Below are 23,708 nucleotides of genomic sequence, written 5' to 3'. Positions count from 1 at the left end.
TACTTTTGACGACCGTGCTACGCACCTGGATCAGATGACATCATTGCACGCGAGTGGTTTATTGCAAAATGACCCGAGATAAATTTTGTTCTACACGTATTAGGTTATTTGTTGGTCGTATTAGAATATTCTATAAAATCTACTTCAGTTCATATAATACTGTGAAAAATCACATGCGTATAAGACTTAGTATAAATTTTTAATAATTCAATTATTGGTCTCCATTTACTTCAATTACAAATAATATAATACAATCATTTATTTCAGTTCGCTCAATTTCATGCTTACATTCAACATTGATCTTTAAAAATATTGCCCTCGAAAGGTCAAACTGTTTTACTTTTTTAATAGTTTGCGACCCTGTAGGCAACAATAAGTGGTACTAAAAATGAAAATGATCAACATCTATTCCATTCTATTTCATCATTTAGTTTAAAACAAGAGCTGTCTCCATAGGATGACACATGCCCCCGATGGCACTTTGAATGAATAGTTATGGCCGATGTTAGAGTTTAGGACCTTTGACCTACGGAGCTGGGTCTTGCGCGCGACACGTCGTCTTACTGTGTCACACATTCATGCGTAGTTATTTTAAAATCCATGCATGAATGACAAAGATATGGACCGGACACGCCCATCAATGCACTATCATGAAAAATGACCTTTAACGTCTAAGTGTGACCTTGACCTTTGAGCTACGGACCTGGGTCTTGCGCATGACACGTCGTCTTACTGTGGTACACATTCATGCCAAGTTATTTGAAAATCTATCCATGGATGACAAAGATATGGACCGGACACGCCCATCAATGCACTATCCTTTAACGTCTAAGTGTGACCTTGACCTTTGAGCTACGGACCTGGGTCTTGCGCACGACACGTCGTCTTACTGTGGTACTTATTCATGCCAAGTTATTTGAAAATCCATCCATGGATGACAAAGATATGGACCGGACACGCCCATCAATGCACTATCCTTTAAACTAAAGTCTAAGTGTGACCTTGACCTTTGAGCTACGGACCTGGGTCTTGCGCGCGACACTTCGTCTTACTGTGGTACACATTCATGCCAAGTTATTTGAAAATCCATCCATCGATGACAAAGATATGGACCGGACACGCCCATCAATGCACTATCCTTTAATGTCTAAGTGTGACCTTGACCTTTGAGCTACGGACCTGGGTCTTGAGCACGACACGTCGTCTTACTGTGTTACACATTCATGCCAAGTTATTTGAAAATCCATCCATCGATGACAAAGATATGGACCGGACACGAAAATTGCGGACAGACTGACAGACCGACAGACTGACAGACCGACGGACCGACGGTTCAAAAACTATATGCCTCCCTTCGGGGGCATAAAAAAGTAGCAACTAAAGCTTGTAAGATCTAGATATAATATACCCTGAAATCCCGAAAATAAGCCGGTTTTGAAAAAAAGGCGGTCGCGAAAATAAGCCACCATTTCGCTACAGGCAAAAAGGGCTCATTAATTAGCGGCACTCAAAAATAAGCCGTCCACTTTTCTGTATCAGTAATAGTATCAATGACTTTGTTAGACACCATATAAGATAGCAAAAGTTACCAACGTGTATATAGCAGATTTATTTCCACATATAATAGCAATAAAACATACTTTGGAATAAAAAACACTTAAAACTATGCAAGTTTTGCTGATTTTTAAAACCCTGGACATATTAAAACTTAAAAAGCAATAAAATTCCTGTCCTCAGTTCTGCTAACTAACATAACCGGTCTTTATAACAAAATGCAGTGTTTATCATGTATTGTTCATACCCTCATAGATGTATTTGTTTGAAAGGACAGACAAAATGTTTTAATGGGTATTTATCTGTTAGCATCGGATTATTTTCATTAAGAAATTGTAACAAAACAGGTATGTCAGAAGTATAAGTTTTTACCGACGTCAATGTTTTTACTAAAAAACAAACAAGAGGGTCATGATGACCCTGGATCGCTCACCTGAGTAATATGAGCTACATGTTTCAAATGTCAAACTGATGATAAAATATTAAGAAAGTCAGTAGGTCACATTCATGGTCAATGAAATTCAGTTTTACGATTTGTGGGCAAAACTGTGTATGTCATCAAAATTTCAAGGCTGTATCTTAAAAAACAAGAAAGTAGGTCAGTAGGTCAAGGTCACAGTCAAGTGACATCATATTACTTGGGGTCATCAGGTAATTATAATTAAACAGTCTTGGAAATAGGATCAGATGATTTTTTAAAGTATTTTTCCTATATAACTAACATAATAACTAAGTGACCCAGGGCGGGGCCTCTTTTAACCCCAGGGGCATAATTTGAATAATTTTGGTAGAGGACTACTAGACAATGCATCATACCAAATATCAAAAGCCTAATTCGTATGGTTTCAGACAAGAAGATTTTCAAAGCTTTTTCCTATACAAGTCTATATAAAACTTGGGACCCTCAGGGCAGGGCCTCTTTTCACCCAAGGGGTACAATTTGAACAATTTTAGTTGAGGACCATAAGAGTCAATGCTACAAAATATCAAAGGTCTAAGAGTTGTGGTTTCAGACAAGAAGATTTTTAAACTTTTTTTCCTATATAAGTCTATGTAAAACTTTGGACCCCCGGGGCGGGGCCATATTTGAACCTAGGGGGATAATTTGAACAATCTTGGTAGAGGACCACTAGATGATGCTACATACCAAATATCAAAGCCCTAGGCCTTGTGGTTTTGTACAAGAAGATTTTCAAAGTTTTCCCTATATAACTCTATATAAACCATGTGACCCCCGGGGCGGGGCCATATTTGACCCTAGGGGGATAATTTGAACAATTCTGGTAGAGGACCACTAGATGATGCTACATACCAGATATCAAAGCCCTAGGCCCTGTGGTTATGGACAAGAAGATTTTTAAAGTTTTTCCTTTCGGTTGCCATGGCAACCAGAGTTCTGCATGGAATTCAATTCTTTGAATAATTTTGAAAGGGGGCCACCCAAGGATCATTCCTGTGAAGTTTGGTGTAATTCTGCCCAGCGGTTTTCAAGAAGAAGATTTTTTTAGAAATAGTTGATGGACGACAGACTACACACGACAGAAGACGGACATCAAGCGGTCACAATAGCTCACCTTGTCACTTCGTGACAGGTGAGCTAAAAATATGACATCCCTATCTTCAATATTTTGGTACTTGAAAATACGCTGGTTTCTAAACCGTTACCAAATATATGTACTCAAAAGTTCGCCGGACTAAAAAATAAGACGGTCTCGATAATAAGCCACCAAATCCTTACGAAAATTTAAAATAAGCCGTGGCTTATTTTTGGGATTTCAGGGTATATGGTGAGTTTTCAAGCACTTTTTAGTATATGTTCCCATGAATGTGTTACATAATACAGTCTAACCTGTCCATAGCAATCAGCTAAGAGACTGAATGATAGTGACCACTATAGGCAGGTGACCACTATATCCAGGTTTTCATTTTAAGACATAATATTACGTAATCAACAAGACGTGGAAATTCCACGAAAACCAGGTTTTCAAATGCATCATGCCAACAGGTTAAACAAGTGGACCATGATGGTCCTGAATCGCTCACCTATCCCCACATGACCCAGTTTTGAACTGAGTATGACGTCGTTATTTCTATTATTTGACATAGTGACCTAGTTTTTGAGCTCATGTGACCTAGATATCATCAAGATAAAGAATTCTGACCAATTTTCATGAAGATCCATTGAAAAATATGACCTCTAGAGAAAAGGTTTTTCTATTATTTGACTTAATGACCTAGTTTTTGAAGGCACGTGACCCACTTTTGAATTTGACTTAGATACCATCAAGGTGAACATTCACACCAATTTTCATGAAGATCTCATGAAAAATATGGCCTCTAGAGAGGTCACAAGGTTTTTCTATTTTTAGACCTACTGACCTAGTTTTTGACCGCACATGACCCAGTTTCAAATCTGACCTAGATATCATCAAGGTGAACATTCTCACCAATTTTCATGAAGATCCATTGAAAAATATGGCTTCTAGGGAGGTCACAAGGTTTTTCTATTTTTAGACCTACTGACCTAGTTTTTGACCGCACTTGACCCAGTTTCGAACTTGACCTAGATATCATCAAGCTGAACACTCTCACCAATTTTCATGAAGATCTCTTGAAAAATATTGCCTCTAGAGAGGTCACAAGGTTTTTCTATTTTTAGACCTACTGACCTAGTTATTGACCGCACATGACCCAGTTTCAAACATGACCTAGATATCATCAAGGTGAACATTCTGACCAATTTTCATAAAGATCCCATAAAAAATATGGCCTCTAGAGATGTCACAAAGTTTTTCTATTTTTAGACCTACTGACCTAGTTTTTGATCGCACGTGACCCAGTTTCGAACTTGACCTAGATATTATCAAGGTGAACATTCTGATCAATTTTCATGAAGATCTCTTGAAAAATATGGCCTCTAGAGAGGTCACAAGGTTTTTCTATTTTTAGATCTACTGACCTAGTTTTTGACTCCAGGTGACCCAGTTTCCAATTTAAACTAGACATCATCAAGGTGAACATTCTGACCAATTTTCATGAAGATCTCATGAAAAATATGGCCTCTAGAGAGGTCACAATGTTTTTCTATTTTTAGACCTACTGACCTAGTTTTTGACCGCACATGACCCAGTTTTAAACTTGACCTAGATATCATCAAGATGAACATTCTGACCAACTTTCATAAAGATCCCATGAAAAATGTGACCTCTAGAGTGGTCACAAGCAAAAGTTTATGCATGCACGCACGCACGCACGCCACGCGATTACAAAAGCTCACCTTGTCACTTTGTGACAGGTGAGCTAAAAAATGGTCATATTCTATTAAACATATATTTTTTATTATAACTATGACCATATTTTTCTATTTTTAGTTACCCAATGGCATTAAAATGACCTTTTTGTCACAAAAAAAAACAAGAGGACCATGATGGTCCTGAATCGCTCACCTGTCCCCACATGACCCAGTTTTAAACCGACATCGTTTTTTCTATTATTTGACATTGTGACCTAGTTTTTGAGCTCATGTGACCCAGTGTTGAACCTTACCAAGGTATCATCAAGATAAATATTCTAACCAATTTTCATGAAGATCCATTGAAAAATATGGCCTCTAGAGAAGTCACAAGGTTTTTTTATTATTTGACCTACTGACCTAGTTATTGAAAGCATGTGACTCAGTTTCAAATTTGACCTAGATATCATCAAGGTGAACATTCTCACCAATTTTCATGAAGATCCATTCAAAAGTATGGCCTCTAGAGAGGTCACAAGGTTTTTTTATTTTTAGACCTACTGACCTAGTTTTTAATTGCAGCTGACCCAGTTTCCAACTTGACCTAGATATCATCAAGATGAACATTCAAACCAACTTTCATACAGATCCAATGAAAAATATGGCTTCTAGAGAGGTCACAATGTTTTTTTAATTATTTGACCTACTGACCTAGTTATTGATAACACGTGACCAAGTTTCGAACTTGACCTAGATATCATCAAGGTGAACATTTTGACCAATTTTCATGAAGATCCATTGAAAAGTATGGCCTCTAGAGAGGTCACAAGGTTTTTCTATTTTAAGATCTACTGACCTAGTTTTTGACCGCAGTTGACCCAGTTTCAAACTTGACCTAGATATCATCAAGATAAACATTCAGACCAACTTTCATACAGATCCCATGAAAAATATGGCCTCTACAGAGGTCACAAGGTTTTTTTGTTATTTGACCTACTGACCTAGTTATTGAAGGTATGTGACCCAGTTTCGAACTTGACCTAGATATCATCAAGGTGAACATTCTGACCAATTTTCATGAAGATCCATTCACAAGTATGGCCTCTAGAGAGGTCACAAGGTTTTTCTATTTTTAGACCTACTGACCTACTTTTTCATCGCAGTTGACCCAGTTTCGAACTTGACCTAGATATCATCAAGATGAACATTCAGACCAACTTTCATACAGATCCCATGAAAAATATGGCCTCTAGAGAGGTCACAAGGTTTTTTTATTATTTGACCTACTGACCTAGTTTTTGACGGCACTTGACCCAGTTTCAAATTTGACCTAGATATCATCAAGGTGAACATTCTGACCAACTTTCATGAAGATCCATTGAAAAGTATGGCCTCTAGAGAGGTCACAAGGTTTTCCTATTTTTTAGACCTACTGACCTAGGTTTTTGAATGCAGTTGACCCAGTTTCGAACTTGACCTAGATATCATCAAGATAAACATTCTGACCAACTTTCATAAAGATCCCACAAAAAATGTGACCTCTAGAGTGGTCACAAGCAAAAGTTTACGCACGGACGACGGACGCTGCGCTATCACAAAAGCTTACCTTGTCACTATGCAGGGCACTCGTTTGGCCATTTTTGGGGCCGAATATGGGCCCCATTCCCCTCATAAAATAATACGGTTTTTTCCCCTTTCTCAGAAGAAAATTCCCCTGATAATAGGTTGTTTGACACAACTAGATATGAACTCTCTTTAAAGTTATATTATAGTGCCTCTAAGGAAAGTTACTGCTGCAATATAGTTACATTAGTTAGAAATGACTGAAAACAGTATTAATAATGTGAAAAGTAGTAACTTTATATGGCTAAAAACTTCCCCTTTTTGTCTCAAAACAAAGGAAAATTCCCCTTCCGAGGGTATGGGTACCTGTCCCCAAAAGTTGTCTTGTGCCCTGCTATGTGACAGGTGAGCTAAAAAATAATTGGATCTCAGTGAGATTTGAACCGACACCCTTCCATTCCAAAGCACAAAAATCTATTTTTTATTTCAAATATGACCCCATTTTTCTATTTTTAGCTACACTGGCCTTGACCCTGATCAGAGCGACCTCAAATACATTCCCAAACTTTTGTGTTTGATAAAAGCTATCTACACACCAAGTATATTGCAATAAGTGTACCCAAACTAAAGATATTGAGTGGAAACCATTATTCTATTTTTAGTAACAGTGACCCCAAATATCATTCAAAGCTATTTTTTCAGATAAGCATGCTGTACACAAAGTCTGGTGGCAATAACTAAGTCCAAACTAAAATTATAAAGCAGAAACCACCTTTTAGATGATCACACCGAGAAAAAAATCTACTTTTAGAGAAAAAAACTATTTTTAGTAACTGTGACCTTGACCAAAAAAAAAAAGGAAAAAAAGAAATTTTTTTTTTGGGGATCTCAGTAGGATTTGAACTGACGCCCTTCCGTCCCATTGACTAAAAAGTAGCTTTTGGCCCAACGCTCTAGACCACTGCGCCACCGTGTAATTTTCTAAATGTGAAGATTAAATAAGTTATCCTGACCTTGAACTTGAACCCATTGACCCCATATACAATCACAACCTTGGTTTTTCTATAAGCTACCTATAGGCCAAATTTAATTTCAATACATCAATGAAACTAAAGTTACTGTGCGGAAACCAATTTTTCTACTTTTAGCAACAGCGACCTTGACCTTGATCCAAATGACCCCAAATGCAATCTCAAGCTTCCTCTCCTTATCACCTATCTACAGGCCAAGTTTGGTGTCAAAAGCTTGTTCCAAACTAAAGTTATTGTGCGGAAACCAAGTTTGACGCCCGCCCGCCCGATGACATATCCCAATCTAATAACTGGTTTTCTATGAAAACCTGGTTAAAAATCAGAATACTGAGTTTTATCATTTCTTATTGTATCAGGTACATATATTTTAAAAATATAAAACATATTCAAATGATATTCTAACCTATACAAACATTAAAATGAACACATTTTTGCATAAAGCATTATTTAAGTGCTATAAGACATAGGCATCTTAAGTTTATGAATTACGGTGTGCTATTTGTAATGCAGCAGTGACAGCTATATCAAAAATGTGGGTCATTTTTGCTGGCGGTTAATCATGTTAGACAGGTTCATGCTATATAAAGATTCATTATATAGGGATTTTCATCCCTCTGACCTTAGGCTGTCAGTTACAGACAGGGACACGCTATATAAAGGTTCAATATGTAGGGATTTTCATCCGTCTGACCTTAGGCTGTCAGTTACAGACAGGGTCACGCTATATAAAGGTTCAATATGTAGGGATTTTCATCCATCCGACCTTAGGCTGTCAGTTACAGACAGGGACATGCTATATAAAGGTTCAATATGTAGGGATTTTCATCCATCCGACCTTAGGCTGTCAGTTACAGACAGGGTCACGCTATATAAAGGTTCAATATATAGGGATTTTCATCTGTCTGACCTTATAAAGGTTCAATATATAGGGATTTTCATCTGTCTGACCTTAGGCTGTCAGTTACAGACAGGGTCACGCTATATAAAGGTTCAATATATAGGGATTTTCATCTGTCCGACCTTAGGCTGTCAGTTACAGACAGGGTCACGCTATATAAAGGTTCAATATGTAGGGATTTTCATCCGTCTGACCTTAGGCTGTCAGTTACAGACAGGGTCACGCTATATAAAGGTTCAATATATAGGGATTTTCATCGGTCTGACCTTAGGCTGTCAGTTACAGACAGGGTCACGCTATATAAAGGTTCAATATATAGGGATTTTCATCTGTCTGACCTTAGGCTGTCAGTTACAGACAGGGTCACGCTATATAAAGGTTCAATATGTAGGGATTTTCATCCATCCGAACTTAGGCTGTCAGTTACAGACAGGGTCACGCTATATAAAGGTTCAATATGTAGGGATTTTCATCCGTCTGACCTTAGGCTGTCAGTTACAGACAGGGTCATGCTATATAAAGGTTCAATATATAGGGATTTTCATCTGTCCGACCTTAGGCTGTCAGTTACAGACAGGGTCACGCTATATAAAGGTTCAATATATAGGGATTTTCATCTGTCTGACCTTAGGCTGTCAGTTACAGACAGGGTCACGCTATATAAAGGTTCAATATGTAGGGATTTTCATCTGTCTGACCTTAGGCTGTCAGTTACAGACAGGGTCACGCTATATAAAGGTTCAATATGTAGGGATTTTCATCCATCCGACCTTAGGCTGTCAGTTACAGACAGGGTCACGCTATATAAAGGTTCAATATATAGGGATTTTCATCTGTCTGACCTTAGGCTGTCAGTTACAGACAGGGTCTCGCTATATAAAGGTTCAATATATAGGGATTTTCATCTGTCTGACCTTAGGCTGTCAGTTACAGACAGGGTCACGCTATATAAAGGTTCATTATATAGGGATTTTCATCCATCTGACCTTATAAAGTTTCAATATATAGGGATTTTCATCCATCTGACCTTTATAAAGGCTATATAAAGGTGTCCACTTATGCAGGTTTAACTGTAATTTTTTGTTTTCAACATTAACAGCATGTTTCCAACAGTAGACATTTTTTCAATTCAGCAAAAATATTAGTTCTTTTAATGCAAATATCTTGCACAATTATGAACTTCTCTCTAGAAATAATATGTATGTAAAATGGTTTATGGCAGGAAAAAAATGTCCTCATTTAATGAAAGAAACGAGAGTTTTGGATACTCTTTGATAGATCCTGACAGGAAAACTGACCTGAGTAGGACCTTTTATTTCTGTATCAGCATCATTGATGCCAGCTTTGTCCAGCATTTCCTCCATTGTAGACTTTAACTGTACCACCTCATATCTACTGGCTGGCTTCCTGTACACATAAAATACAAATGGCAGAAAACATTTTGAGTCATCTGTCAAAAAAAAAAAAAAATCAATATGTGTTTATTTTATTGGAATATATACAAATACCAACAGTGTTTCAGTTACATACTGCAGTCTTTCCAAAAGTTCCTTGACTTAACTTTTTCTCCAAAAGTAACTGACAACTTCATCACATGAATCAGAGTTGGATGACCAATAGTTTTAGTAGTATGTGTTCAATGCGATTACTTGGATGAAAATTCATCCTGACCAGGTTCATTAGATTGGAGACCAGTCTCAAAATTCTAGCATCTGATTGGCTGTTTCTGACCACGGTTTCTGAAAGTGACCAATGACAAAGAAGCATGCTGAAAATGGTTTCAAACTGAGTTTTATATCTTAAAGACTAAAATTTCAAGCCAGAGACCTTTCACAGAATTTATATAAGAAATAAACTAAAAAAAAGGAAATTCATTGACCAGTTGGAAAATGCTCATATATCAATGCATACATAAGTATATAGTATGAAAATGAAATATATAATCTTCCCCATATTATCTGATAACTCGAATGTGTCTGTAGGACACATGGTGTGCCCCCACTGGTACATTTGTCACAAATAAGGGGCAATAATTCAAATGTTTGCAGTCTTAAGGGGGTATAGCCTCAACAAACATTTTATATAAAGGATTAATTATTCTAGGCCATATACATTTTGAGCTATGAGCATCACAAACAAAAAATCGACTATTCTGGCAATTTCAAAGGGCGTAGCTTTGTAATAAGCTCTAAAATCTCAAGAAGAAAGCCAAGTGTGTAAGGTCACATCATGTAAAGACTCATACAAGGTTTCATTGATTTACATCAAATACTTTTTGAGCTAGGCACATCATTAGGTGAAAATGTGCATTGTTGACTATTTGGGGGGCAATACCTCTGGAAAAGGGGGCAAAAAAAATGAAGGTGCTTAAGCTCATATCTTGATAAAGACTCATTCAAGGTTTCATCAATTTACATCAAATACTTTTTGAGCTAGGCACATCATTAGGTGAAAATGTGCATTGTTGACTATTTGGGGGGCAATACCTCTGGAAAAGGGGGCAAAAAAAATGAAGGTGCTTAAGCTCATATCTTGATAAAGACTCATGCAAGGTTTCATTGATTTATATGAAATCCTTTTTGAGCTAGGCGCGTCATTAGGTAAAAATGTGCATTTTTTACTATTTCAAGGGCCATAACTTCAAATGAAAAATAGAAGGTGCGCAAGCTCATATCTTGATAATGACTCATGCAAGGTTTCATTGATTTATATGAAATACTTTTTGAGCTAGGTGCGTCATTAGGTAAAAATGTGCATTTTTTACTATTTCATGGGCCATAACTTCAAATGAAAAATAGGTGCGCAAGCTCATATCTTGATAAAGACTCATGCAAGGTTTCATTGATATATATGAAATACTTTTTGAGCTAGGCGTGTCATTAGGTAAAAATGTGCATTTTTTACTATTTCATGGGCCATAACTTCAAAAGAAAAATAGAATGTGCGCAAGCTCGTATCATGATAAAGACTCATGCAAGGTTTCATCAATTTATATGAAACACTTTTTGAGCTAGGCGCGTCACAAGGTGAAAATGTGCATTTTTACTATTTCAGGGGCCATAACTCTGGAAATAGGGGGCGAAGCCAGTTGAAAAATAGAAGGTGTGCAGGTTCATATCATGAGTAAGACTCAAGCAAGGTTTCATCAATTTATATGAAATACTTTTTGAGCTACGTGCGTCACAGGGTGAAAATGTGCATTTTTGACTATTTCAGGGGCCATAACTCTGGAAATAGGGGGCGGAGCGAGATAAAAATAGGAAATGCACAAGTTCATATCATGATAAAGACTCACGCAAGAAGTCATTAATTCATATCAAATACCTTTTTAACTAGGTGTGTCACAAACTTTTTTTCGGACAGACGGATGCACAGAATATGCCCCCATCACTCATAGTGTAGGCACAAAAAATCAAAGACACATTTACTCACATAGAAGGAAAAATTACAAGATGTTTTTCATGGTCTTCAACTTGGTTACTATATTTACTGAAAAAGAAAAAAAAAACATGTTGAAAGACACCAGAACACCACACAAAACAAATGTTTTTACAGTAATGTTCATAATGGCAAATAACACCATTTATCCATTTGTTGTATGAACATTTTCTTTACTTAATTATTATAGGAATTATTGATTAAATTACTGTAGGAAGTTTAGATATCATTGCTTCTTATGGACAGGAGTATATATAACAGGGTAAATAATTTATTAAAGAAAATGTAAACTTGAAACCACTGCATCTGGCAATAATGTAAAGTAAAAATCTAAACTGCAAACGAGTTAAGTAAAGAACTGAAAGCATTTCTCAACTTTAATCTAATTCATTACATGATTATATACGTTACTTTCCTATTTAGATCAATGGACAATTAGATTAAAGAAACTCATTGTGTTTAGGCTATACAGTACTCACTCTTCATTATATTCTATTCCAAGTACACCTTTGTTTTTCACAATGTGGTATTCCTCTGGTATCAGAGTGTCTGGCAGCTGAAGTACCTGTACAAAACATAACTCAACTCAACTCAACTCATAGTTTATTATAGTCTCATCTTTGTATACAATTATAAAATCATAAAAAGACTATACTAAAATTAATACAAAGCCATTCTAAAATTAGAATTACAAGAGACTGTGTTAGTTATTAAAATCATATTTATAATTACATTTAAATGAATCTTAAATCTGTATAAAAGAATAAAAATAAAAATTATTTTATCTACTACAAAATACCATTATCATTAGATTCTATTAACCCGAAATTAGAAGTACAGTTAATGTCTAATTTCACGTTTACAACATATAGACTGACTTAAACCCACAATCCCCCGCTAACCCTTAATCTAATTTCCCTATTTCCCCCAACCCCCTCCCTTCCTTCTTTATCCTTTCTCTTTTTAATCCAAGCAAAATCTGACAGTTGTTTTCTAACATTCAAACGTTACCTTTACTTATTATAGAGTAGTAAGCGTCTTATAGGTGCTACAACACATCTAAATTTAGCAAGTGAACTTCTATGGTGAAATGGTAAATTACATTTTACATAATCTTCAACAGAATTGTTATCTTTGAACAATCTGTATGTACGAAGTTTGTTTCGACCTTGACCTCTAGAAGAAATATCCCTATCTAATAGCATTTTCCATTTGTCTTGTTCTAATGATAATAATTTCGCTTCAACAAAATCTACTATATATTTGGTTGACAATAAATCAGAAATTTCAACGCTTGGACAATCTATATCATTCAGCATATTGTTTACTCTAAAAAAAGCTGTTTTTGCATCTGGCTGAAGCACTTTGTCTTGCCCATGCAAATATCCTTTTATTAACCCTGCTGTCAGCCATTTTTACCATTCTACAAAACTGTCTTGTAACTGAACTCCACAGTCTAACTGTCATTGGTTTCCAACCCATCTCCCCACTTACTGCAACATTAGGTGTATATTTTCCAACACCTAAGAAGTGACACATGGCACGGTTTTGAATGGCATTTATACATGAAAATGAGTGGTCAACCCAAATTGATGCTCCATAACTTAAAACAGGCCAAACCGTGGCATCATATAATTTTGTAAATGTTGAGTATTGGAAACCATCTACTGCTTTACTCTTTGCTATAAGAAGACCAAGTGCTCGTCCAGCAGATAATGCAACAGATTTTGCCATTTCGCTATAGTCTAAAAATACATTCAATATAACTCCAAGATATTTATAACTATGCACAAGTGTTAAGCTAATGTTACCAAACTTAAAATCAAAATTTACTAATTGTGTACTCTTCGTTCTGAAATGTATTATATTTGACTTTTCACAATTAACCGACATACTATTTGTGTTACACCAAATATTTAATGTATCAAGCAAATTTCGGCAGATTCGGCTAAAAGAACCACGTCATCCGCATATAACAGTATACATACAATATCATCATTTATTTTAATGCCAACATTTAATTCTTTAAGTGCATTTACCAGATCGTTTATAAACAAATTAAAAAGTATGGGGGACAAAGGGCAACCTTGTTTCAATCCACATTTAACATCAAACCAAGACGTATCAAAGCCATTTAATCTCACACAACATTTTACATCTTTGTATAATGAAATAATTGCATGCATTAATTTACCATGAAGACCAGTTGCAAACAATTTATCCCAAAGTTTACCTCGATCAATAAAATCATAGGCCTTTTTGAAATCAATAAAGGCAGCAAATGTTGACTGCTTTTTCAGTCTTCTTGTTTCTATGATATTAGTAATCGAAGTCACATGGTCTATTGTACTTCTTCCTTTCATGAAGCCATTTTGTTCATCATGTATAATACTATTACTATCACACCAGCTATATATTCTTTCATTTAAAACACTCGCATATAATTTGTACATAACTGGAGCTAAAGTGATTCCTCTATATGACAAGGGATCACGAGGGTATGCAGTTGAATTCTTTGGAATAGGAGTAATGATCCCTTTAGACCATGCGGATGGTACCATACCAGTAGAAAAACAATGGTTAAAAATATCAAGTAAAGTTGTTAATGCAAGATTATTTTTAAAAAAATCTACTGCAATATAATCAAAACCTGGAGCTTTTCCTAACTTTGCTTTTTTTAAAACATAAGCAACCTCATCACTAGTGATAATATCATCAAAAAGTGGAACCCCGTTACTAATGGACTGAGTAACATTTAGAGGTATATGTTCATCTAGCATGTCTTGACTTGCTGTGCTAAGCGGATTGAGCAGGTTACAAAACTCATTTCGCCATTTTGACAAAACAACTTCAGGATTTCTGTTTATTGAACCGTCTGAGGAAACAGTTTCAAAAGGTATGTTTTTACGTCTCTCATTTCCTAAACCTATATTTCCTATCTTTTCCCAAAAGTTATTACATTTTGAGTCTGCTAACTTTTCTATTTCCTCTTGCACACTTTTAATATGCAATCTTTTAGCACGCTGTACACAGCGGTCAAAATATCTCCTCTTTTGAAGATAAACATGTTTAAAATTGTTCTTTTGAGCATTTTGACATTTCAACCAACATTTCTCTGCCTTACTCATTTCATTCCATAGTAAAGTTAAATCATCTGTCCACCACGGTTTACCCCTTCAGAATTTCTTACTTGTACTTCTAGATGTAGTACATTTGATATGCTTTACCTGTAATTTCTGTTTCATTTCTGAGTGAATGCAGTTAGTAATTTTTTCATAATTCTTGTCAAGCATGAGCTGATTACTAACATTATTTTCTAACTCAATTATAGCCTGATTTAAATTATTAACTGAAACATTATTACAAAAGAAATACTGGTCTTTCAACAAAGAGCATTTCACATTTCAGAATCATTTATTGTACATTTATGAAATGAAAGTCTATGTTCATATGCTGAGTTGTATAAAAATATCAATAATTGTTAATGTCTGTTTCAAACGATATCAATAACTGTTAATGTCTGTCTCATGTGTTTGACATTGTTTCATAAATGTACTGGTGGCAAGCTGACCTAATAATTTTTGCCCAACTAGCAGGGAAAGCCAAAGATATCCTGGAAGCAGATCACTTTATCTTTTTTCCTTGGGAAAAGACAAGCTTCACATGCGCATTGTGATGTCACAATTTTGATGTGCTATAAACTTCATGCAAGATTTTATAATTTCAGGGTTCTCAGAAATGCTTGATTCTGCGTATTTATACACATGCTTTTTGGAAATGGACGCCAAAATATTCCAACCGCGATTCCCAGGGACGCGTAAAAATATTGTCAAACGAGTTTGCAGTGACTGCTTTGCACTCTCGACCAATCAGAGATCATTGTTTTCCAATAACAGCATGGTCAATTAACGTAATATTATTTACATAATAGATTTAATCAAAACGTGACAAACATGTCTTTGAGTTATGTGCTAAGTGTGTTGACCAATTTATTTTCATAGCACGCGGCTCACTTATGCTTTTTGCATTCGCCGCAAATTTAGATAATTGGATTAAATGACGATAGACAGTAACTGGACTTAATTGTGATGTTATTCGCAGCCGTTCCTGAATTAATAAATTAATGTGACAATAACTGGCTCGCTTTGTTTCAACAATGGATGTGATACAAATTATATTTCAAACCCCGACATCGTTCGGTCATTTAAAGTATGAAATTTGGGGAATGAAAATTATTCAAATCAATGCAAAATTTGGATAATAGATGCGATACAAAATATATTTCAAATGCTGACATCGTTCGGTGATTTAAAGTATGAAATTCAAAAGTGAAAATAAAAGTAAGGGATTCTTGTAACTTCATATAAGACTCAAGAAACAACCAATTAAAGTAGCTGGCATTAAGAGTTTTTTCTGGTCTAGCTTGAATTATTTTTTTTTGACTGAGACATTCTTTAGAAAAAATCTCTGCTAAGAAATTTAAGATGAGCATCCACCCAAGGTCTAGTCCACCCAAGATCTTTAGATTATAAAACTTCTCTGAGACCAGTCTGAAATGTGCAGCTACTGATATTGTTTTATAGGACTGTATTATATACATATAAGATTTAAGTTTCAAGTTCTTATTTCATCACTTTGGAATCTGGCTTTAATCTATCATAACTATATCTTTAAAAGTTTTGCAACTGTAGCTAAGAAAAATGATCTTACAATTGTCTGCCTGCATCAGACATGTGTTTTCCCAATCCTTGGGACAGGGCAGATAAGTAAACTTGCTTGCACATGGTTTCTCTTTACCTATGTGCCTGGGGTTGGGAAAACCATGTCCCACATGGGCAGGCATGTAACATCCTTGTAGTATTCTTGGAGAACTGAAAATAATAATAGTCTGGTAATAATCAGGAGCAAGTCCTTTTAAAACTACAAACTAAACTTACTTTGCGTTGTGGTTCTGTAGCCTCCTTCCTGACGATGCTCTTATCAATTTTGTCTGGTCTCTCCGCCTTCTTCTCAGCCTTCGGTACATCATACAGAAATGAGATATCTCTGTAACATATAAATAACATATGAAAAAAAGATTTTCACCTAATGCCTTGGTCACAATTTTTTTAAAAAATTTGTACGAGTCCACCAATTTTAGAATCCTTACCGTCTCTGTACAATCGTAGCATCTGGTCATAGTTCATATGGCCCCATACGATCTTTAGAGGATGCAATCGTAGGATATTTGTACGGGCATCGCAGACAAGTCGTGCGGATCTCGCAAGGACCCAGACCGTACCTCCTACATTGCTCGTGGGTTCGTACGGCGCTCGCACGGCACTCGTACGGTGTCCGTAGGTACTGTGTTTTTATACCACACTGAATCACCAAGGATGTGGTAAGGAGCCCTTACAGTCATCGTAATGCCCTCCGAGCCCCGTGCGGACATCACACGTTCTCCGCACGGTGTCCTTAATATCGTAGGAACATCGTACGTTCACCATGCAAGACCCCTGCGATAATTGTGCGAGTATTGTCAAGCAACGCAGTTTTCCAAATCCACACGGACATCGTGCGATGCCTGTACTAGCTCTTCCGGGACCCGTGTGGTTCCCGTACGGGGCTCTTGCGAGCTGCTCCAGACTTCGAAAATCTCTCCAAGCTCATAGAGAAATCAGGAGCTCTGTGAAACATTTTCACCGAGTTCTCGAGTCCTCTACGAGTTAAAAAAATCTGTACAATGCTCGCATGAGTCAACGATGTCCGTACGGATGCCGTTCCAGTTTGCCAAAATTCGACTGAGAACCTACTCATAAGGAGCTCGTAGCGATCTTGTGACCGGGGGGGTATTAGCTAATAAAACCTTATGGAATTATTTGACAAACATGATCATATGTAACCATATACAGAAACTTTGCTTGCACTGCACAGTTTATACATACAAGACAAAAATTTAATTCAATAAATTTCAGCACTTTAAAAATGAAAAGTTTCAACTAGAGAGACATAATTCCATAAATTTCAGAAATAGTTTATCTGTGTAAAATCTTGAAACTATTTATGTCCACTCTTTATATTCACTGTCTTAAACTTACGGATCTGTTTTAAATTTGAGCTAATACTGACACTTCTAAGTTTGAAAAAGTTAGCTAAACAGAAGCAGTAGAATGTTTAAACTTCTCTCACTTTCCAGCGCCACATGTACATGAAGTGTTCTCAGTTAAATGTTTAAACCTCTCCCGTCTTTGTGAATTCCAAACATTAGCAGGTGGTGGTCGTGTCCTAGCCTGAAATAAGAAAACAGCCCAAAACTAAATTTAAAACTTGATATCTAATAAAGGTTCTTATTTCATTTTTAAACTGGACAAAGAGTTTCTAACACTTTGTCAGAAAAGGCTTGTAAAGGTAAAATCTTCGAAAACAGGACACCCCAAAGTCGGAATCCTCTGAAAATCGGACCATTTTCAAAGTCCCAAGTTTTTCTTTTACACATTCAATTTAAAAACCACTCTGAATACCGGAAATTCTGAATTCTGACATTCTTTTGCAGACACAAAGGAATATTGTACATAAAAAATCCTCTGAAAACCGGTCAGTAATTTAAGTGTATTTTGTGTATTCTCACGCAAGTGACAATTTTTTCTTTACCAACTAACAGTCACAAAATGTTACCTAAGTAGATGTGGAAAACATTCATCTGTGTGTTTGTATTTTCTATAATTTTGTCTATTAAAAACTATAAAGTGCAAAATATCTCAATCTAACAGGGAGAAGTTAATTGATCTATTGTTGTACAGATGATTTTTCATAAAATGACATCTTTTCCAGAATAAGAAAGGAATAAATATTCTTATTAATTATTAAATATCGATGTTCGCATAATGCATGTTACATGATTGATAGGAGCTAGTGTATTTCATATCTCCACTATAAGAGAAACATTCTTTTCATCTTAAAGTATCATTTTAAGTGATGTTTATGTGTTAACTAGAAATGTGTCCATGGGACACAGATGCCCCCACTATATAACAAAGGACATACACGCGACAAAACATTAAAATGACCAATTTTTAACTAAGTCAGGGGTCATAACTCCTACATAACTGAATGAATCCAGACGCGAAACCCCAGGTGCACAACTGCACATGCTGACCAACATTCCTGTAAACTTTGGTGACTCTAGGTCAAATACTTTTGGAGCTACGCGCGACACAACATTAAAATGACCAATTTTTTACTAAGTCAGGGGCCATAACTTCTACATAACTGAATGAATCCGGACGTGAAACCCCAGGTGCACAACTACACATGCTGACCAACATTCCTGTAAAGTTTTGTGACTCTACGTCAAATACTTTTGGAGCTAGGCGCGACACAACACTAAAATGACCAATTTTTACAAAGTCAGGGGCCATAACTACTACAAGACTGAATGAATCCGGACGCGAAACCCCAGGTGCACAACTACACATGCTGACCAACATTCCTGTAAAGTTTTGTGACTCTAAGTCAAATACTTCTGGAGCTAGGCGCGACACAACATTCTCGGAAGGACGGACGGACAAGGGCAAATCTATATGCCCCCCCACCCAAAAAATGATTCAGTTTTAATATAAAAACAGAGATACAATGCAGATTTTGAAAAAGTAAAACCTAAAAGACATTCAACATAATATGGTCAGATGAAGTAAATAAGAACAAACTTAAATAATAACTCCCACAAATCTGTGCAAAATTCTCTGAAAACTAGAATCCTCTGAAAACCAGACATTTAACTTGGTCCAGTCTGGGTCCGATTTTCAGAGTTTTCATTGTACTTTGGCAGATCTATCTGGTAATTATTCAAACTAACTTTATATAATGCATAAATCTCAATTTACTGTTTTTATTTAAACTTGTTGATGCTTTGCTTAATGCATGACTTCATTATTCATGGACTTCAAAATTAATACTTTCGTCAAATATATAAAACTTAACAATTAACTATTTCTGTGCACCAAAAGATTATTTAATGTAAAAAACAATTAAATCATACCACAGATGTGTTAAGAGCTCTGTATTTAGAAGGTGGTCCCAGGACATCCTTCACAGTTGGGGGTTGAGTAAGAGCAAAGAGTACATCGTCAGGAAGGAAATCACTTTGAAGAGAGGTGGGGAGAGGCTTAGTCTTATCTATAGCTAGATCACTGTTCTTCAGCTCTGGTAGTTTGTCTAAAAACAAGAAATATTGTCAATACTGTAAAATCATTTCATTTTGTTAACACAAAGATTTTGATTTTGATCAAGACAGCTTTATCATGGGAACTTTAAATAGGAACTTCATTTCATTGATGAAGTATTATCTTCTAAAACTGATGTTTATGGTCCAAGTTCATGGCACATGATATAACACTGTTTTGAATATTATTAAAATAGTACTAATCTAAATCTGACATCAAGATACAGTTTAAACTTATCCTAACTTTTCTCAACCAATGCTCCTTCCATATTTTTTGGTGTTGGGGGTTTTGGCGGTGGCACAGGAGCCCTTGACACTGCTGCCATCTTCTCTAAAAAACAAACAAGGAAAATTTCATTAATGCAGTATATACATGTATACTGTAAAACCTTGCGTAAAACATGCCATGCACTAATACATAATGAATATTCTGAATTTCAAAAATCTATATCAAAGTTCAATGCAGCAATAATAACTTTATCTACCATGTAGACCTAATGATTCAATTCTGAACTGATAATCTGACTGGCAGACAAAATAGATATCCTTTCTTAAAAGTTTTTACTGTTAAATGTATTTACATTATACACGTTATATAATAACATAGTTTTGAATTATTTCTCTCTTCAATAGATTCTTTCTGAAACTGGAAAATAAAATGCATTAGATTTTGTAATTTCCAGGGATTTTTTTCAGATTTTGGTATGGTAACGGTTCCATTAAAATGGGGAAACATTAATCGTAAAATACAGATTTGGGGAAAAACGAAACTGATGCAGTATTAATAATAGCTGTGGGTGAGGCAGGGTTTTGCAGATGACATTTTGTAGATCTGGTGCCGATAGTGCAAATATCTGGGATGTAAGACTAGAAAAATGATAAATATTTTTTTTTTAATTCTAACATGAAGACCGACCTTTGGCGTGGATACCTCATTATGATCTTTCTTGGGAGGCCAACATAAATAGGTCAACCAAAAAGGCAAATCAAACTCGAGGTTTCCTCCGCAGGAATATAAATGTCAACTCCAAACCCCTTAAGTCCATAGCATTTCAGACCCTCGTCAGACCACAGCTGGAATATAGCTCTGAAGTCTGGTCTCCATCCACACAAACCCAAACAGAAGCAGTCCAGAGACGGGCAGCGCGTTGGGCTATGTCCAAATTTGGCCACACCTCCAGAGTCACTGACATGCTGTACAGTCTTAAATGGCGCAGGCTAGACTCCAGACTCTCTCTTATGTATAAAATCTCAAATCAACTGGTTGCAATCCCCAGGAAATATTATCTCATCCCCCTAATAACAAAATCATGCCATTATCATCCGCTGTCTTACAGGTTGATCTCTACAACCACTGACTACTACAAATACTCCTTTTCCCCCAGGACTATAACCCTATGCAGGGCTCACGCTGTCAGTCGCCATGAGCGATTATTTTATTTAAATGGCGAATATTTTTTCATTTTGGCGACAGGAACTGGCGATTATTTTATTTAAGGTAACTTGACATGAACAACCAAGATGGCGTCACAAAATTAGGGTTGGTCACATTATTTACCCTTATAGACAATATGCTGCTACAGAGGTCTAAAGATGCACTTTAATCATTTAACACACACATAAACAATTGTAAAAATACATTTAATTTATAAAATTATAAAATCCAATGTTCTGAAACTCACCATGAAAACTAGTCAATTTTTGTGCGCATTTTGCGGAAAAGTTATGTATCCAAACTGAAAATAATTTATATCATCATATGTTTGAATGTGTCCTTCAGGTGCTCCACCTATGAGCAAAAGAACTTATCCTCTGAGTTTTATGCTATTTGCTCTGGAATTTCATCAGTAAATTATAAATTTCAATATTTTGTTGCAAATAAATTCAGTAACAAGGGGCTATGCAATTCCAAAAATATGTTTATTGTAAAACTCACCCAGTCCTATGAATGGAAAATGAACCAAAACATAGCTGATTTTGGGTATATTACATTATTTTTTATGACCCTTCATGTTCAAATGAAGAAATCCTTATCTAAACTGTCTCTATATTTTTTGGGAGGCAACAGAAAATCAAGAAAATGTACTTTATCAATTACATTAAACATATATTAATTTAGTATGGCCTAAGATCCACACTTTCCATGAGATTTCCATGCAAGTCAGTAAAGTTTTGACATTGAGGGTTATTCAAACAGTAGCAAACACATTTGAAGTAGGACACAGATTGAAAAGATTGTAAATGTTTTATAAAATTTAAATACAAACAATGTAGAATTACTAAGAAATGAACACATCACTCAAAACTCTTAATATATGATGATGTAAAGTCTCAGAAATAAGGACAAAGTAAACTTACATTTACTTTGAATTTTTTTAACGACCCTCATACTGCAAGCCGGTTTCAACTTTTTAGGGTGTAAAATATAGAAATTTATAATTTACTGATGAAATTCCAGAGCAAATAGCATAAAACTCAGTGAATAAGTTCTTTTGTTCATAGGTGGAGCACCTGAAGGACACATTCAAACATATGAGGATATAAATTATTTTCAGTTTGGATACATAACTTTTCCGCAAAATATGCACAAAAATTGACTAGATTTCATGGTGAGTTTCATAACATTTGATTTTATATTTTTATAAATTAAATGCATTTTTACAAGTGTTTATGTGTGTGTTAAATGATCAAAATGCATCTTTAAACCTCTGTAGCAGCATATCGTTTATAAGAGTAAATAATGTGACCAACCCTAATTTTGCGACGCCATCATCTTGGTTTTCCCTGTCTAGTTACCTTAATAGCTGTATAAATAATTATGCCAAGTGAGACAGTAACCCGCGGTCTGCTAGTGTAGAAAATCGATTGAGCGGACTGTTTATCGTCAAGAGTCCTTGATTCAACACTGCCCTTGAGTCAACACTCATGCTGTTTTATTGTTTTCTTTCTTCTTTTCTTATCAAACTTTTGGAGAAAGATGTATAGAGGAAACAAATAATATTTGTGGTGAAAAGTCTGGAATATGTGTCTTGGCTGTTGATTTTGAACTCATTTCTAAGAATTTCTTCATTTTTTTAAGAAATTGCTAATTTATTTCAACCAGTCTTGATTACAAGCCAGCATTTTTAAAAACACTTGTGAAAATTACATAAATGTTTTGTGTTTTTAAAGACAATGTATTTAGTTTTGATTTTATGATATTGAAACATCAGTGCATTACCCAATGTACACAGAGTGAATGGACATATTGAGGGGTGTTGACTCAAGGACACCTTTTTACTGTGTACAAAAAATCACCCCCGTCTAGTAGTTGTCATTTTACTCGACTATCACGGCACAAAATTTAATAAAAATTTGCATGGAGGATGATACATGTTCCAGTTTATGAAAGTATCAAAACATAAAATATTTCATGAGCTTGTGTTGGAAAAACAAACATTTATCCTTAGGGTGTTGACTCATGGGCACTGGTAGTCTAAATAATGAGACCTCGGGCAGACCGATTTTACATTTTGATATTTTACGTTGTCTACCTATCGGAGGCGGATATCGACAAGTCAAAATAATATAACGATATTCAACTCTCGAGTACAATTATTTGGACTAGGGCACTGGTGGATATTACCTGGTGTATTTCCAAACACTGTCAACTATGCTGATAACATTGCCTTAGGGGCGGTAGGATGCAGACGACAATTAAACCGATTATAACCAGAAGTTAATCTTATTTTTCTAGCTGTCAATCAGATTGAACTGGCAGGCTACTTTTTTGGAACATTTTAAAACGCCAAC

General features: G+C 35.7%; 1 protein-coding gene across 1 annotated transcript in view; it reads right to left on the bottom strand.

Annotated features, from left to right (window-relative positions):
• LOC123563858 (axonemal dynein light chain domain-containing protein 1-like) overlaps nucleotides 1-23,677 on the bottom strand; it is a 168,961-nt gene extending 145,284 nt beyond the window's left edge. The window contains exons 1-8 of the mRNA XM_053524238.1: nucleotides 23,542-23,677; nucleotides 20,161-20,247; nucleotides 19,734-19,909; nucleotides 17,885-17,985; nucleotides 16,654-16,762; nucleotides 12,196-12,281; nucleotides 11,711-11,767; nucleotides 9,577-9,685 (exon numbers count right to left, since the gene is read on the bottom strand). Of these exons, the coding sequence (XP_053380213.1) occupies nucleotides 9,577-9,685; nucleotides 11,711-11,767; nucleotides 12,196-12,281; nucleotides 16,654-16,762; nucleotides 17,885-17,985; nucleotides 19,734-19,909; nucleotides 20,161-20,242 (720 nt within the window). The 5' untranslated portion in view covers nucleotides 20,243-20,247; nucleotides 23,542-23,677. The remainder of the gene's footprint in view (nucleotides 1-9,576; nucleotides 9,686-11,710; nucleotides 11,768-12,195; nucleotides 12,282-16,653; nucleotides 16,763-17,884; nucleotides 17,986-19,733; nucleotides 19,910-20,160; nucleotides 20,248-23,541) is intronic.
• Nucleotides 23,678-23,708: the final 31 nt, after the last annotated feature.

Source organism: Mercenaria mercenaria, chromosome 15, assembly GCF_021730395.1.
Source record: "Mercenaria mercenaria strain notata chromosome 15, MADL_Memer_1, whole genome shotgun sequence".
NCBI classification, from domain to species: domain Eukaryota; kingdom Metazoa; phylum Mollusca; class Bivalvia; order Venerida; family Veneridae; genus Mercenaria; species Mercenaria mercenaria.
The sequence above is the reverse complement of the archived record's forward strand: the minus strand, read 5'-3'. Positions and strand labels throughout refer to the sequence as shown.